Source organism: Theropithecus gelada, chromosome 19 (genome assembly GCF_003255815.1).
Source record: "Theropithecus gelada isolate Dixy chromosome 19, Tgel_1.0, whole genome shotgun sequence".
In the NCBI taxonomy this organism is placed as follows: domain Eukaryota; kingdom Metazoa; phylum Chordata; class Mammalia; order Primates; family Cercopithecidae; genus Theropithecus; species Theropithecus gelada.
In genome coordinates, this window is record NC_037687.1 from 12,427,615 (window position 1) to 12,441,969 (window position 14,355).

At 54.8% G+C, this 14,355-nt stretch overlaps 2 protein-coding genes across 10 annotated transcripts in view; one reads left to right on the forward strand and one right to left on the reverse strand.

The window, feature by feature from the left end:
• Positions 1-472: 472 nt before the first annotated feature.
• On the reverse strand, positions 473-10,645 carry RTBDN (retbindin). Of its 9 annotated transcripts, none has more exons than XM_025368141.1 (7): positions 10,216-10,645; positions 9,918-9,979; positions 4,791-4,977; positions 3,853-3,919; positions 3,640-3,750; positions 1,773-1,869; positions 473-933 (listed from the first exon to the last, which is right to left on the reverse strand). In XM_025368141.1, exons 1-7 carry the CDS (start codon positions 10,229-10,231, stop codon positions 706-708), a joined length of 768 nt encoding a protein of 255 aa, XP_025223926.1. In that variant the 5' UTR covers positions 10,232-10,645; the 3' UTR covers positions 473-705. The 9 variants fall into 9 exon arrangements, with proteins under 9 accessions (XP_025223926.1, XP_025223925.1, XP_025223933.1 ...); XM_025368140.1 differs by having other exon boundaries at positions 3,853-3,937; XM_025368148.1 differs by having other exon boundaries at positions 473-1,675; positions 3,853-3,937.
• A 2,819-nt stretch (positions 10,646-13,464) lies between these two features.
• The window catches only part of MAST1 (microtubule associated serine/threonine kinase 1), a 38,539-nt gene continuing 37,648 nt past the window's right edge, over positions 13,465-14,355 (forward strand). The window contains exon 1 of the mRNA XM_025368129.1: positions 13,465-13,657. Coding sequence (XP_025223914.1) covers positions 13,575-13,657 — 83 coding nt within the window. The 5' untranslated portion in view covers positions 13,465-13,574. The remainder of the gene's footprint in view (positions 13,658-14,355) is intronic.

Genomic DNA, 14,355 nt, shown 5'->3' on the forward strand with positions numbered 1-14,355 from the left:
TTTTTTGAGACGGAGTCTCGCTCTGTCGCCCAGGCTGGAGTGCAGTGGCGTGATCTCTGCTCACTGCAAGCTCCACCTCCCGGGTTCACGCCATTCTCCCGCCTCAGCCTCCGAGTAGCTGGGACTACAGGCGCCCGCCACCACGCCCGGCTAGTTTTTTTTTTGTATTTTTAGTAGAGACGGGGTTTCACCATGTTAGCCAGGATGGTCTCGATCTCCTGACCTCGTGATCCACCCGCCTCGGCCTCCCAAAGTGCTGGGATTACAGGCTTGAGCCACCGCGCCCGGCTTCCATTTCTAACACCTGGGTGTTCCAAGTTATGTTGACTGTTCTAGGGCACAGGCCATCCATCATTTACACTGTAGTATGAATCAGTCACTACTTCTAGGATCTGAGGATTAGACGTGAGACATCTGTTACTTTCTGGCAATTCTCCTTCCCACTTATTTCCCCAAGAAGCAGCCACACACATCACATGCTCTAGCTGGCGACTTTATTCAAAGGGGAGAGGGAAAAGTGAGAGAGAGAGTTGGGTCATTTCTGGGATAACCTGGAGAGGGGTGAGTCTCTGGAGTTCCAGGGAGGAGGGACAGACATCTCAAAACTATTATAGAAGGCCGAGAGGGCGAGGGGTGGGGTTCTGGGTGTTCTGAGGGGCAGGGCTGGGGGAAGGGACCCTCCCCCAACTCGGGGCCACGCGTCCGCTAGGGGCCGCTGCCGCTTCCACTGCCACTCCCGCTGCCCGCAGTGTCCAGGATGGAGGTGCGAGGGCGGCGGGAACGCCAGGAGGGAGCTTCCCGGGCCCGCCGTCCTGGTCGGGGACGAGGTAGCGCGGAGATGGAGATATTGAAGCAGTGACGGGCTCCAGGAGCGGCCACCGGCAGGGCGTGGCCCAGAGCCGAGCGACAAAGGTCCGTCCCGTCTGCGAAGGTCTACGAAAAAGTGGAGTTAGGGCCGTAGTGGGCGGAGTCCAGAGGGGCATGGCTTTCTCCCAGGGGCGTGGCCTCGGGAAGGGAAAGTCTGTAAGTTCCTTTGGGATTGGGGTCAGAGGCGGAGTGTGCAGTTTGGGAGTCTGTGTGCGGGGCCAGAGTGGTGGCAGGTCCTTGGGGAGTGTAAATGTTCTTACTGGGCCCTAGCAGGATGAATCAGGGTTGGGGCAGTCGGGGGGCGCGCAGAGAGGTCTGTATCAAGGCTGGGGTTTTGTAGAGGGTGACTGGGCTTCTGGGTCCTCCATGGTAAACTGGATGGACCCAGAGCAGGGATGGTTTCTTGGGAAGGGCAAATCTGGACTTAGGGAGCTTTTGGGGTCAAAGGGCGCAACCCAATGGGAGGTTGGGCTAGGGAAGGGTTGGAGTAGGGACCTGGGGAGTGCCAATCCGGTCTCTGGGGTCTAGACACGGTAAGAAAGAACTTGGTGGGGGTCAGGGGCAGTAGCTCATGCCTGCAATCCCAGCACTTTGGGAGGCCGAGGCGGGCGGATCACCTGAGGTCAGGAGTTCGAGACCAGTATGGCCAATATGGTGAAACTCTGACTCTACTAAAAATACAAAAATTAGCTGGGCATGGTGGCGAATGCCTGTAATCCCAGCTACTCGGGAGGCTGAGGCAGGCGAATCACTTGAACCCAGGAGGCAGAGGTTGCAGCGAGCAGAGATTGTGCCACTGCACTCCAGCCTGGGCAACAAGAATGAAACTCTGTCTCAGAAAAAAAATAAAGAACCTGGTAGAGAGGATCTCAGTCTCTTCTCTTCACCTTCTGCCTCACGCTCACCTGTCCATAGGTAAGGCAGCTAGGCTCACAGCCCCTTTTTTCTGAGAGTGGGAGCCAAGTCGGGCCACAGGTGATATCATCTTCGCAGTTGGCGAACCTGGAGATGGCGAGTGGAGAGGTGGGTAAAGCTTTTGTAGCTACATGCCAGCGGGATTCCGGTTCTTCTAGACTGTGTTCAGTATGTGTCCCCCGCTGGGATCCAGGCCCCGCCTCTTAGAACCACTCCCCTGCTAACTCCATCTCTCCAGATTTCATCCCACCCCATATTCTATGAGATCTTTCCATACTCTGGGCCATGTCACAACTGGCCTCGTCCCTGCAGACCTCAGACCATTTGTTACGGGCCAGTCCCTCATATTTTCCCACTCTTTCATTTTCCTTTTATTTATTTTTGAGACAGGGTCTTGTTCTGTGACTCAAACTGGAATGCAGTGGCGCAATCATGGCTTATGGCAGCTTTGACCTCCCGGGCTGGAGCAATCCTTCCACCTCAGTGTCTCAAGTACCTGGTACTATAGGCACGCACCATCATGTCCGATTAATACTTTCTTTTTTTTTGTTTTTTGAGATGGAGTCCTGCTCTGTCTCCTGGGCTGAAGTGCAGTGGCCCAATCTGCACACTGCAACTTCTGCCTCCCAGGTTCAAACAATTCTGCCTCAGCCTCCTGAGTAGCTGGGATTACAGGCGCCCACCACCATGCCTGGCTCTTTTTTGTGTTTTTAGTAGAGACAGTGTTTCGCCATGTTGGCCAGTCTTGTCTCAAACTCCTGACCTCAGGGGATCCGCCCACCTTGGCCTCCCAAAGTTCTGGGATTACATGCATGAGCCACTGCGTCTGGCCCATGTCTGATTAATTTTTAAATTTTTTGTTGAGACTGGGTCTTGCCATGTTGTCCAGGCTGATCTTGGACTCCTGGCCTCAACCAATCCTCCTATCTCGACCTCTCAAATGACGGAGATTACAGGCGCCCTCCCTTTTACCTTCTCTTTTCAATCAGGAGGACTCACTCCTTAAGAAATCTCAGGGCCTGGCTGGGCATGGTGACTCACCCCTGTAATCCTAGCACTTTGGGAGGCCAAGACAGGCAGATCACCTGAGGTCAGGAGTTAGAGACCAGCTTGGCCAACATGGTGAAACACCGTCTTTACTAAAAATACAAAACTTAGCCAGACGTGGTGACGGAAGCATGTAATCCCAGCTACTAGGGATGCTGAGGCCGGAAAATCACTTGAACCCAGGAGGCTGAGGTTGCAGTGAGCCGAGATCGTGTCACTGCACTCCAGCCTAGGCAACAAGAGCAAAACTCTATCTTAAAAAAAAGAAAAAAAGGCCGGGTGCAGTGGCTCACACCTGTAATCCCAGCACTTTGGGAAGCTGAGGCAGGAGGATCATGAGGTCAGGAGTTCCAGACCAGCCTGACCAACATAGTGAAACCCCGTCTCTACTAAAAATACAAAAATTAGCCAGGCGTGGTGGTGTGCGCCTGTAATCCCAGCTACTCAGGAGGCTGAGGCAGGAGAATCGCTTGAACCTGGGAAGTGGAGGTTGCAGTGAGCCGAGATTGCACCACTGCACTCCAGCCTAGGGGACAGAGTGAGACTCCATCTCAAAAAAAAAAAAAAAAAAAAAAAGAAAAGAAAAGAAAAAAAAAGAAATCTCAGGGCTATGAAAAGCCACATCGCCATATGGCAGGTATCTTAAAAACTGGGGGCTTCTACCTGGGCTCTAAACATTAAGCTGCATCTCTTAAACCTTGGCCCTGTTGGAGGCCACTCCCCTTTACACAGAAGGCCAAGCGAACTGCAGGCTCCGCCGTCTCCCCCGCCCAAGTCACAAGCCACGCCCCTTGCCCCCGCGTGTCCTACCAGGCCTGGCAGAGCTCCTCGCAGAGCGGCTGTGCTTGGCGTACCCCCAATAGCCGCAGGCGAAAGCGACTGCGAAGGGCACGTTGGAGGTGTTCCAGGAAGGATTCACACCTAGACATCGGGAGAGAGAGGTTTGGATGGGTTAGGACCCGAGGGGAGTTCCAGGGCAATGGGCAAAGTATGCGAGAAAACAGTGGAGGGTGCTGTACTCACTCGGGGCTCGGCACTCCACAGCGTTCTGGATGGTTCCCAGGGCCCGATATCTCTGTTGCGTCCATCTCTGAGGGACAACAAGTTCCTGGCAAAGGGGAACCCTGTGAGCCAGGGTCTTGGATCCTCAGATAAGGTTTGGGAACTGAGGGCTGGGGATCCCCTGGACAAGGGAGACCCCAATTACATCAATCCTCACAAACCCATAACTTAAGACCCTTCCTTTGGAATGCAAATGCAGCTTCAAGTAGTAATGATCATTTATTGTTTATAATAATCAACTTATTTGTCATGTGCCTGGTAGTGACACATGTGCTTAATCCTTTTCCTTTATTTTTCTTTCTTTCTTTTGAAACAGGGTCTTGCTCTGTCGCCCAGTCTGGAGTGCAGTGGCATGATCTTGGCTCACTGCAACCTCCACCTCCCAGGTTCAAGCAATTCTGGTGCCTCAGCCTCCCAAGTAGCTGGGATTTCAGGCGCATGCCACCTCATCCAGCTAATTTTTGTATTGTTAGTAGAGACAGGGGTTTCACCATGTTGGCCAGGTTGGTCTCAAACTCCTGACCTCAAGTGATCTGCCCACCTCGGCCTCCCAAAGTGTTGGGATTACATACATGAGCCACCGAGCCCCGCTCATATGCTCATATGCTTAATCTTAACAACAGCTTTGTGAGGTATGTTTGTTATTTCTCTCTTTTTGGGGGTCCATGTGAGACCCAGAGAGGTTAGATGACTTCCTCAGGGTCACATAGTTACAAAGTGACAGAGCTGAATTTGAACCCAGTCAGTCTAATTCTTATCCACCATTCTTCAGCACTATCCCTGCCTCCCACCTTCGTGGCCCTGCTAGGCCCCTCTCATAAGGAAATTCTAACATTGCCATGGCAGGGTAGGTATGGGTTTCTGGGTGTTGGTGGTGAGGCAGGGTCTGGGGTGCTCACCTGCCAAGTGTAGCTTGCCTTTGCCCAGATCAGCTGCCAGCCCATGGTGTCGCTGGGACCTGGCTTGGAGTGGGTGGCTCCCTCCACAGGCTTCTAGCAGGATCCATGCCAGGGTCAGTTGTAGGACCCAGGTCAGGCCAATGGGTCGCATGTGGACCCTGCAGGCCATGTCCACCTGAGATAAGAGCTGGCAGGCATAGTGTGGGGTTCAGCCATCCCTTTCTGTGAGCTTAGGGTGGCACCCACCCAGTGCATACCCAAGAAGCAGTGCCAGATAGAGTAGGGAAAGTGCAGCTGAGGAGGAGGCTGGGGCAGTGGCCAAGGATATTCAAATCCCAGGAGACCACCAGGGCCTGCCTCCATCCTAGGAACCCCCCTCCCATCAGAACCCTGACCTCTCTGTCCCCCACCAAGTGCCACCCCCACCAAGCTTAGACCACAGTCGCCCTCCCCCATCCAGCAGGATCTCCCACCTTTTTAGTCCTCAAGGGACTCCTTTTTTTCTCAGAATGAAGGGGACCTCCCTAGCTCTTCCAATCCCCCTCTACTGTTCAGTAATTCCTCCTTCTCTTCTATGCGGCCTCCCTCCTCCCTCTTTCACTCTCTGCTGGCCCTTCTCTGGGTCACCTTCTCTCGGCCCACAATCGGCTTAGGGGCCACCCAGAGCTGGGCCTTTGGGACCAAGCGTGGTGTGGCAGGGCTCAGGTTCTGTCACTGGGGCCCAAAACTACAAGGCAGGGACAGCTAGCCGTCTATGGAGACAAGACTGTCCCCTTCCTGCCTCCCCGAGTTCAGCCCCTCACCTGTTAGCTGGATTGGGGTGTAGAGGCTGATAAGACACCTCAGGATCCACTCCAGGAAACTGGCAACTGAAAGGGGCATGGCTTAATGCAGGGGCGGGACCTCCCACCGTCCCGCCCACACTCCTGCTGACCAAAGGCTGGCCAACTTGGGCTGGTGTGTATATATCCTTGTGTTTGCTTTTATGTTGAGCTTGTGGCTTAAGCTGTGGTATCTGTATATGAGGGGAGTGCATGTGTGTGTGTGAGGAAGGTGTGTTTGGCCTGCAAATTCACACACATACAAACACATACTCAGCAAATGCAAACACATGCAAACATCCACAAATACAGATACACACAAACTCACACTCTGCAGCCATACAAACACATGCTTAGGAAACACAGACATACACACACTCATCCAATGCAAACACACACAAACAACACATATAAACACTCAACCAGTGTCAACCAGTTCAGAACTTCAACAACTTCTGAAGTTTCTGTGAATGTGTGTTGCTTGTGAACACTCCCTTAACTCATCCATTCATTCGACAAACATTTATTGAGCACCTACTGTGTGCTAGATTCTGGGGATGCAGCAGTGAACAATACATGAAAATTTCAGCCAGGCATGGTGGTTCACACCTGTAATCCCAGCACACTGGGAAACCGAAGTAGAAGGATTGTTTGAGCCCAGGAGTTTAGACCAGCCTGGCCAACATGGTGAAACCCCATCTCTAGTAAAAATAATTTAAAAAAAAATTAGTTGGGCATAGTGGCACATGCTTATAATTTCAGCTGTTCAGAAGGCTGAGGCATGAATATAGTTTGAACTTGGGAAGCAGAGGTTGCAGTGAATCAAGATTGTTCCACCGCACTCCAGCCTAGGCAACAGAGTGAGACTCTGTCTCAAAATAAATAAATAAATAAATAAATAAATAAATAAAAATAAAAGACACACAAATCTCAACTTTCTTTTTTTTTTTTTTTTTTTTTTTTTGTTTTGTGTTTTGTTTTTTTTTTTTTTTGAGACGGAGTCTCGCTCTGTCACCCAGGCTGGAGTGCAGTGGCCAGATCTCAGCTCACTGCAAGCTCCACCTCCCGGGTTCACGCCATTCTCCTGCCTCAGCCTCCCGAGTAGCTGGGACTACAGGCGCCCGCCACCTCGCCCGGCTAAGTTTTTGTATTTTTAGTAGAGACGGGGTTTCACTGTGTTAGCCAGGATGGTCTCGATCTCCTGACCTCGTGATCCGCCCGTCTCGGCCTCCCAAAGTGCTGGGATTACAGGCTTGAGCCACCGCGCCCGGCCAAATCTCAACTTTCATAGAGCTGACATTCTAGGAGGAGAATCGGATGAGAAAAACATCCCTGCAGTGGATACGGGTGTGTGTGTCTATGTGTTGTGTTGAGAGAATAATTTGTTTTAGATTATAATTTGTGTGCAACTGGACATCCCTTGGTTTTGGAAATATGTGGCTGTGCTTCCACTGGTTGTGTGTTTATATGTGTTGTTTGTGTGTGTTTGCATTGGATGAGTGTGTGTATGTCTGTGTTTCCTAAGTATGTGTTTGTATGGCTGCAGAGTGTGAGTTTGTGTGTATCTGTATTTGTGGATGTTTGCATGTGTTTGGATTTGCTGAGTATGTGTTTGTATGTGTGTTAATTTGCAGAATGTGTGGGTCTGTGTTTGTGGAGTATATGTTTGCAGAGTGTGTTCGAATAAGTGTTTGCGTGTCTGTGTTTCCTGAATATGTGACTGTATGTAAGTGTTTGTGTGCCTCTCATCTCAGGGCAAGAGAGGCTTTTTGTCTGCCTCTTTTATCGCTGTATTCCCTCCCAGATCCCCAAATACTACATTGCACATAGTAGGTGCTCAATATGTGGTAAGTGAACAAATCAGTAGATACTATCTCTGGGTCCCTCTGTGTGCACCCAGTGATGTGCTGGAGGCCTCAGTAAGCAAGATCTGCCGGACCTAGCCTTCTCCTGGTCCATCTTGAGGTGGTCCCAGATGTTTGTGGGTCAGATCTGTTCAGCCTCTGGGCCATGCCTCACGCCAGAGCCTCCACACCCTTTGTCCTTCCCTAATCTCAGCCCCCGACCCTGCGCTTGGATTTCAGCACCGTGGACAGGAGCGCGCGAGACCAGCACCAAGGAGAGCTCCCGCGGTCGTCATCGTGAGCTAGGTCGCCAGGGGCGGAGTCCGGGCCATGGACGGAGAAGTGTGCGAGCAAGGGACTCAGCGAGACGGTGACACAAACATGCCGACAAACATATAGAGACACAGACAGATATAACCCAGGCAAAGGCGCGAACTTGAGGCGACAAGCTCCTGGGGAAAACCCGGACCCAGCCTCGCCGTCGTCCAGCAGGGGTCGCTCTTACCCAGCAACCGCGCCCTCCCGGACCTTGGGGCCAGATACTGGCCACCACCCCTTGGGAAGCCCTTCTGTCCCCCAGTGCCAAGACTTGGAGTTCGGAGGGCTCGGACACCCTCCTCTCCAACTTCGGGAAGCATGGTGGATTTGGCCTCACCTGTGTGAACATGGAGAAGCGTCGAGGGAACTGAAAAGCGCTTTAACTGCCCCCCTCTCCAACTACCAGCTAATCGCTCCTATAAATACAGACGGCCTGGCCTGGCTCCTTAATCCGGACCATGAGGGAGGGGTCGCTAGAGGGGCTGCAGGGTTCCCTGAGGAGGCTCTGATTGCGGGGGGGCGGGGGGCGTAATATGCAGGCACATGTTTTTCTGAGGTTGCCTCTCCTGTGAAGATGGGTCTCCTCAGTGAAAATGTTTCTCTGTAAGCATGACATCTCCCCTGGGGCTGTAGAGGTCTCGTGGGTGGGGACAGTTTTCCACAGAGGATACGGCTTTTAGGGGTCTCTGATTGGAGGTATCCTCCCCAGGGTCTCCACGGGAATTGTTACTCCTGGGATCTTTCTCTTTGGGGAATGCCTCTTCCGTGGGGAGGGGGATGGCTTTTGAGAGGAAAGTCACCTCTCAGGGACCATATCTCTTAGGAATGATTTTCAGGGTTGGGGGAGTTCTTGATTGGAGAGGGCGTCCATGTGGAAACTATCTCCCCCGGGAAATGTGTCTCACCAAGGGGGTCTCTGGGGGATGAATGTGGGGGGAATGTATCTCAGGGAGAAGGCTTCCTTTGGGGTGTTTCTTAAGTGGGGGTTCTACCCCTGAGAATGTCTCTCCCCTGGGGTGTGTCTTTTTATAGGGGTCTCTCGGCAGCTTGGCTCCCATGGGGGCACCAGGAGGCTCCGCCTCCCCGCCCACCCCTTCCCCCCCCAGCGCGGGCAGCGGTGGCTGAGCTCGGGCTCGGGTGCCCAGACGCAGTGACGGCGCCGGGCCCGCCCCACTTCGCTCCGCCCCCTCCACCCCCCCCCAACCAGCCGCCGCCGCCGCCGCCGCCGCCGCGGTCCCCGCGGCTTCTCACTCCCTCCCTCCTCCCTCCTCCCGCCGCCGCTGCCTCCCTCCTCCCTCCCCGGGCCGAAGTCGCCGCCGCTGCCGCCATGGACGATTCGGGCCTCATCCGCCGCCGGAGGCTGCAGGTACGCGGCTGCCTGGGCCCCGGGTGGAGAGGAAGGGGTCAGCGCCCTGGGGCGGGGCCGGGCAGGAGGCGGGCGAACTTGCACCAGGGTCGGCCGGGACTCCCCCACCCATGGGCTCGGGACGCTAACCGCAGGGAACGCTGTGGCCGCGCGTCCCGCCGCGCTGGGGACCCCGCCCCTCAGGCGCCGCCCGGCGATCCAGGGAGCTGCCGGAGGGGTGCAGCCTAGCGCTCCCCCTCGAGGATCGCCTGATGGGCGCTTGGCCCGCCCTAGGGGGAGGGGGCTGGGGCCGAAGTCATCGTCCTGGCGCCTCGCCAGGCTGGGGGTGAGGGGGCGCAGAGCAAAGTTATTACCCTAGGGCTCGTGCCCTTCAGGGCCATCGGCGCCGCTGGAGGCGTAAACATGTTTGTGCAGCAGCCTCGCCCCTCACCACCCCAGGAGCCCCCTCCCGAGGCATAGGACGCCCTGCGTCCCCCACGCACCTGCCTGGCCACCAGGATTCTTCCTACTGCCCTAATTGGACAGGCACCTAGACAGCTTTCTCACTCTTCATTCCACCTCCTCCACTACAACATCCGCCCCCCCACCGCGATCCTCAAGTCCAGCCCAGCTTGTGGGTGGGCGGGAGCGATTTTTAGCTCCTTGCAGCCTTAGAAGATGCTGGTCTCCAGGCTGCGCAGGCGCAGGAGGCGTGCGTCCACTGCACGGAGTGGGACACTGAGGATCGCTGTGGAGTGTGGGGAAGGTGGGGACAAACTCAGGTGTCGGGAGCTCCTACCTCCAAGGTGGGGAGGGATTCTGTAGCCGAGAAGCGTCCTCTGCTCGTCTTCAGCTGCGTTTCTGAGGGGTTAGTAGGGAAGTTCAGGGTTAACACAGAGGTTCGGTCCCAAACATTCCAGAGAGGAAGGTGATGATATCTGTGCCCCAAGGCCCTGCCTGGGGTCTGGCCCTTCTGAACCTCCTTGGAGCTCAGCCCCAGGCTTGGTAATCTGGAGTTTAGATAAAGCCAAGAATCGGCCCAGACTCAGGCTCCATCCCCAGCCTGAATCTTGGGAAAAGAGGATTCAAACCCTCACCTAGGGCTTCGTCCATTTCTAGACTCCCCTAATCCATCATTCCCGAGGTTGAAGACCAAGGGGAGCTGATCGGTCAGTGCAGCAGGAAAAATGGTGATCAGACTGCAGGAAGGACCTTCCAGGCGTCTGGATAACGCTGGAGCCAGACATGAGTTGGAAAACTAATTTGCTTTCAGAGCCCAGATGGCCCGCCCTCTGGAGCTTAGGCCTCTCTGAAGTGCTCCCCACATTCTCTCCCCCTCCCAGGGGTGGGTTAGGAGAGTGGGTTCCGGGAAAAGGGAGGCAGCTGCGGCAAAGTTAGAGCAAGTGCTGCAGCAGCCAGGCTGGGTTCGCGCCGTCGGGTCTCCGAGAAAAGGGAGGAAATAGGCGGGGCCTGCACTGTGTGTCCCCGCCCTCCGGGCCGGCGTCAACTCTCATTGGCTCGTCGCCACGCGGGACTTTAGACTCCCGCTCAAGACACCGCCCCCAACGCGGGATGCTTCCACTCACCCACCCACCCACTCAACCCGAGGCATGCTCTGGGTCTGGTGACCCATGTCGGAGTCCTGTCCCCACCGCTTTCCTTCTGGTGGGATTAACCACTTCGTTGCCTGGATACACCCACACACGTTGCTGCAACCTCTTAGGAACTGTCGCATCACTGCTGAGGGCCTGAGGGTCCCCTGTGTGCAGCTAGGCTCTAGTAGCTGGGATTACAGGCGCACGCCACCATGCCCGTCTAGTTTTGTATTTTTAGTAGACATCGAGTTTCGCCATGTTGGCCAGGCTGGTTTTGAACTTCTGACCTCAGGTGATCCGCCCGCCTCGGCCTCCCAAAGTGCTGGAATTACAGGCGTGAGCCACCACGCCCTGGGATCTTATATATAGACAGCATCCTGAGTTCGAATGTCCTGTCTGCAGTGTCAACTATTAATCCCGTGCAGGAGAAGCGGAATCCACTTGGCAGAGCGGCTCTGCAGCTGAGGTTGGAGGTGGCGTCTATCTACACTGACGTCAAAGATCCGAACTTTCGCCGCTCCAGTTTGACCCTTTCTTCGTCCCTAGAATGTTTGGGGGCGCTAGCGGATGGGGCTGGGTTCAAGGTTTTCTTCGTGTTGTGCTTAAAAGCCCTCCAGGGGCTTACCCTCCAAGGCTGGGTTATCCGGGTCTGGACCCCCCGGGCTCTGGGCCAGAAAATCCAGGTCTTGATTTCTCTTGGACCATTGCAGACGCGCAGCCAGGTCAACTGGTCCTGGCTGCGGCTCATTCACGCCGGTCGTGCAAAGACAGAGGGAAAACCTGGTTTGGATTACTGGTCACCCGTGGCTCGGGAGGGCAGGGCTGCCCTTTGGCACCGCTTATATGTTTGTCCATTGTACAAGGGGGTGGGACGACCCTCTGGCCCATCCTCTGTCATGCAGCATGTCCCTCCTTAATAACGCCTGTTCTCCGAACTTAGTATTCATTGAGCATTTGCTATGTGCTAGGCACCATGCTAAGGGGCTAGGCATCTGCATCAACTCACAAAATCCTCAAGGAGACACGGGAGTATTGGAAGGTCATTTGCCAAGGTCATAAAAGGCAAAATTGAGATTTGAACCTAGGGTTTTCTGCTTTTAGAGATCCTAGAAATAGTCTAGAACATCCCTCATTTTCCTCTTGTTGGAGGTTTTGAAACTCTCCCCCAAACCTTTCCACCTGCAGCCCCACTGAGTTTTCTTCCTTCCACCTCACCCTGTGGATAGAAAACTGGCTGGAAGGTGCTGCCCCTTGTCCCCCATTCCTTTCCTCAGAAAAGGGCCAAGACCCCATATCTCCTGATCCCTACAGAGACTTCCTGAGAGCTTGACAAATGGAAGGCAACCTTCTTCAAATGCAGACACATAAAGTTAATACCCACTAATTATTATTATTATTGTCATTATAAAAAATGACTACGTGGCCATCACCTGAATTTCCATTTTTATTTTTTTATTTTTTAAATTTTTTGTGTTTTTGTTTTTGTTTTTATTTTTGTTTTAATGGAGACCATGTTTCACTCCAGCAGTGGTGTAATCACAGTTCACTATAATCTCGACCTCCTGAGCTCAAGTGATTCTCCCACCTTAGCCTCCCTGGTTCCCATTTTAAATCTCAGTTGTGAGTCACTCTACTTACCTACCCCCCACCCCCTACCCCAACTCTGTGACTCTAGCTGGGAGTCAGATCGATCTGTTGAGGTGTAGATGAGTCATTCATTCTTTCAACCTTTCATTCATTCAACCTTTCATTCATTCATTGAGCATGCCAAGCTTATTCCCGCCTCCAGGCCTTTGCCCTTGCAGTTCCCTCCACCTGGAATTCTCTCTCCACAGATCCTCCCATGGCTGGCTCTTATCTTTCAGCCACCAGCTTAAAAGTCACCTCCACAGAGCAGCCCTCTCTGACAATGTGTCTCCATCCCAGTCATTGTCCATCATATCACCCTGTTTAATTTATTCATAAGACAAATTACTGTCTAAAATGATTTTGTTCACTTCTACACTAATCTTGTTTAGTGTCCCCTCTACCCTACAAATACTAGTCCCAAAAGGCCAGAAACTTTTTTTTCTCCTTGAGACAGAGAGTCTTGCTGTGTTGCCCAGGCTGGTGTTGCCCTGGACTCAAGCGATTCTCCTGCCTCAACCTCCCAAGTAGCTGGGACCAGAGGTGCACACAACCACACCGGGCTTGTAACTTATTCACTGCTGTGTCCCTAGTGCCTAGGATAGGGTCAGCATCCAGTAGTGCTCAAGACATATTTTTCAAATAAAGATTCCTATTTCATTTGCACAAACACACACTGAGATGCCAACTCACTTGCCTTTATACGGGACCCCGCCTGTGTACTTGGGTCTCTGTTGGTCTCTGAGGGTCAGGAGAGGAATCACCCGGGGATCCTCTCCCCCAAGAAACTTGGCCCGCAGTGCATGGCCAAGGGTGAAAGTGACAATGCTGAAGAGAGGCCTGTCTTACCCTGCTTCTGCTCCTCCAGGGAGCTGAGCATGCTTGTGGGCAGCAACGGTAGGTCCACGCTGACCTTCATCGTTTTGCTTCTTTGCCTTCCAGAAGGATTTGCCCCTGCCCCGGAAAAGCAGCAGGTGAGCCTTGGGGAGAGACGTGGCGGGGGCTGGCCGCCCCTTCTCCCGCCGGGGTGGGGGCGCCAGGCGCGTGCGCGGGCGGGGCCTGGCTCGCCCGCACACAGCAGCGCCCCCTCCCGGCCAGCTGCAGCCGCAGGGCCCTCCCCTTCCCTGCCCTCCCCTGCCCGCTGCGGTGGCTCCAGCCTCCGCCCCGCGCGCTTGCTCCCCGCGCCGCCGCCGCCGCCGCTGCCGCACCTGCCACCATGTCGCCGCCGCCGGGTCATGTCTGACTCTCTCTGGACCGCGCTTTCCAATTTCTCGATGCCCTCCTTCCCCGGCGGCAGTATGTTCCGCCGCACCAAGAGGTAGACCCCCGATCCCCTAGACACTGTCCCAGCCCTCCCCGCAAAAGCCTCCGCTCCGGGTGCTGCTGCAGGGCGGGGCCCGGGATGCTGCGCCCGGTACAGCTGCGCCAGAGGTGCCCGAGCTGCGCCTTCCCGCCGGGGATGGGGTTGAATGGGGGTGGTGTGGGCCGAGTCTGGGGGGATTGCACGCTGGAGAGGACGGCCGCGGGGGGAGGGGGCTGCGCCACTGGGGGTTTGTGGCGCCTTTGTCTGCTGGAGCTGCGGGCTCCAACAGCCTGGGGGGGGGAGAGGAAGAAGGGGAGGCGGGGGGGCTTGGCACCCTCAGAACAATAGCCGCAGCCTGGCCTCCCCCCACCCCCATGCCGCGTGCTCCTGGACGCGCTAATATGCTCAGTCACTGCGGCTGTGGGTGAGGGGACGGACGGAGGGGCTTGGGGCTCCCTCTTCGGGAGTTGGGATGCTGAGGGGTAGAAAAAAGGGGGGGTTTATCATAACACAACCCCCCCCCCCAGAACACAGCCTTACACTGAAAATAGTGACACAGCGTCACACAGGACATGATGTCACACACACATACACACACAACAGCCCTAGTGGCCCAGATACACTGGGAGGTGCCACACATACCTAGCCTTGCAGCTGCCACAGGTTAGAACCATGCACAGACACACAGGGGCACCACGTCGTGTACACCTAGT